Genomic DNA, 3,038 nt, shown 5'->3' on the forward strand with positions numbered 1-3,038 from the left:
TCCAAATAAATATAAGCCAAATGTCATTCCAGTCACAGTTCTAGAATGAAATAGAAGACAAACTACAAACTTCTGCATCAATACTCACCTGTAATGAATCTAACCAACCTAACCTCAGTGAACAAAGTTAGGCCTATCCTTAATATGAAATGAAAAGTTCTTTAAATATTACCTTGAAACACTGAATTTCAGGGCATAGTTCCCTCCAGACTGAATAATGGGAGGGTAACAAGGCTCTATCTGCTGTGTGTCATAGCTACCCACATACTTCTTGTCAGTCATGGCTTGCTCCACTCCCTCGGCAAGTTTTGCATGCTTTACCTACATGTATGAGATAAAATGAGTGGGTGTGAATTCTTCTATTTCACATAAACAAGCATGATTTTAGCAATAAAAAATGTGAAAACTATTTGCACTTTTTTTTTTGTACAAAAAAGTGAAAATAACAAGCAGAACAGGTTTTTGATTTCTAGTCACTCTCAAAGATGCATATCCATGCTCCAAGAACATGGATTCTGTCATCAACTGTCACCATTGGCTAAGAATCTCAACCAAAACTATATTCCAAACATGTTAAATCTCAATTCAAATTTAAGTAAATTTCATCATACAAAGAACTGCTGCATTTTCACTGAACCTTCTTGTCTCTGTCAATGATGTCCATAATCTGTTCCTTGAGGTACTTGGAGAAAACATCAACAGTTGCATTGCTAGCCTTCTTGATAATAGCAATCTCAGACTCCTCCTTTGCAGACATTACTAGGGCCATGGTCGCACTCATATCAACCTGAGGTATAAATCCATTGTTAGCTTTGCTATCAAGATCAGTAAGATATATTTCATACATAACAGAAAAGTTCACACCAAGGCTAAAAATACCTGATGTGAAACTAATATACAACTACTATCACCACAGAGTTCTTGAAAGCATGTCTTAAGATACCTGTTCGAAGTTAGCTTCCTTCACTGCTTTTCTCCAAGCATCAATGAGCTCCGAAGAGAATTTATCTTTCGCATACACACCAATCTTTGAGCCTCCCTTGCTTCCTTTAATGGCATCCACCAACTTGGATATGTTGGCCTTGTCTTTATCACTCTAAAAAGAAAAAAAAGAGTTACTATCAAAGCCAAAGGCATATATTTGAATTTGCAAAGAAATATTCATACAAAGAAAGTATATGGCATTACTCAATAGTCCTCTCTTTCTTCACCCGAGAGTTTGTCTTCATTTTCAGACGTGGAAATGTTTAAAAATCTTGGGACTATAAATGACTTGTGACATACCTTATCCCTGATGAGCAGCTTGACTGGAGGAACATTGCTGTTTTCATCTTTGTGCTTTTCTAAACATTCCAGGATTTGGATCTGTAAAATTAAAAAGGTATATCATCCTCTTATCATATACAACCATAGGGTCCATGGGGAACAATGCTCTGAATCATTTAAATCAGTGGATTTCCTGCAGAAAAACATCAAAATTGTTTCGAAAGCATGCCACTCCTTATCTAGATTGCCCCAAATACTAATATAGGAAAGCTACTTTTGTTTCTCCAAATAGGAATGGTCTCAATTTTACCCAATGAATCTTTTCTTCATCAACTTTGCCACTATTCAAGGATTTACTACAGTCAAAACAAAGTCATACCTTCTTTTTGCTTGCAAGGAAGTAAACGGCCTTTTCACAACAGACCATGATGGTGTCGGTGAGCTCGTATCCGAAAAGCCATGTCTGAGTTGCTGTCGACTTGGAATAAATAACTTCTTGGTCTGCCCCAACTGTTGACACCAGGGAATCAGCCTTTCCAAAGCCATCTTCCTTGTTGTTTTCTGCTTTCTGCAATTACAAAATCACTGGCATTACAGTGGATGCTAAAAGCATGTTCCTTGATGTACATGTATAAAAAATAAATTCACAGCAATCTGGCTTAATTTCTGCTTAGGTGGAAGACTGATAAATGGATTTCAAGTTCTCTGTATGTGACTTACACACATTACTTTTCTGAAGAAAAAATTATCAACTCAAGCTATGTTACCTGGAAATTGAATGCAACCTTATTTGGTAAGAATAGTAACATTCCCTCTAGATCTCATAGCACTGCAAATTCATGTATAAAAAAAATATGATACTCTGCAAAAAAATAAATAAAAGAGATTTGTAGGCCTTAACACATCTGACAAAGAAAAAGAGGAAAAAACAAAAAAAGGAAAAAGAAAAGGAGAAAAAAAAGCAGAAAAAAGAAAAACCAGCCAATATTAATTATTTCCTTTTTCCCAATTTCACACGACCTGCCACGACCCAACCCGTTCACCTACTGCACGATCTAAATTCCCTTAACCTTACGGGGGGGGGGGAGAAAGCAGGAGATGGAGGAGGAAAAAGCTTCGCCAGCAAATCCTTTCCCAAGCATCACAAGCTTCACAAAACTCTTTCCCAGCTGCCTTCGTGCGAGAGGTCCAGCTCACACCAGTTCAACCAACATTGCATAATTGTTATTCCTCTCACAAGTACAAACTGAAAATGTGAACACTCCGTTCAGATTCTGGTCCCTAATGCAAAACAACAACGGAAACGCGCGCGAAATAACACCTGAAGAAATAACTTTGGGTAAACAAATTGTCATTCTCTCAGACCTGTTGCCACACAACATTCAAGGTCTTTGGCCAGAGGCTGGGACGAAAGGCTCCAGTGGTCTCGAGGCGACGGCAACGACAGGAGACGAGGGTAAACAGACAGGCGCAAAGCATAGCTGGGGGGGGCTGTTTAGAGGGGGGGGAGACAAAACCACCTTGCCCTCAGCCCCGCAAGGGGACGTCCTCCCTGGGCCGCCCTCAGGCCTCGGCCCGGCCTTCCCGGCAATGCTGGCCGGCTGCCGGTCGCCCCCTGCAGTCCCTGGGGGCCCACAGGCAGGCCCCAGGATTCCCTCGGGGCAGACCCTCGTGAGCCCCACGAGGCGGCGCTGGCGGGGAGGCCGACAGCCCCGTCGGGCGCCGCTCGGCCCGACGGCCCGCGACGCCACTTCGCCGACCGGGCCTCAGCC

General features: G+C 41.8%; 1 protein-coding gene across 1 annotated transcript in view; it reads right to left on the reverse strand.

Moving 5' to 3' along the window:
* The window catches only part of LOC119587706 (FACT complex subunit spt16-like), a gene marked incomplete in the record, with an annotated part of 82,314 nt that overhangs the window by 78,913 nt on the left and 363 nt on the right, over window positions 1–3,038 (reverse strand). Inside the window, 5 exon segments of the mRNA XM_037936389.1 lie at window positions 173–321; window positions 638–787; window positions 944–1,096; window positions 1,285–1,365; window positions 1,646–1,834. Of these exon segments, the coding sequence (XP_037792317.1) occupies window positions 173–321; window positions 638–787; window positions 944–1,096; window positions 1,285–1,365; window positions 1,646–1,834 (722 nt within the window).

Source organism: Penaeus monodon, chromosome 23 (assembly GCF_015228065.2).
Source record: "Penaeus monodon isolate SGIC_2016 chromosome 23, NSTDA_Pmon_1, whole genome shotgun sequence".
Lineage (NCBI taxonomy): Eukaryota > Metazoa > Arthropoda > Malacostraca > Decapoda > Penaeidae > Penaeus > Penaeus monodon.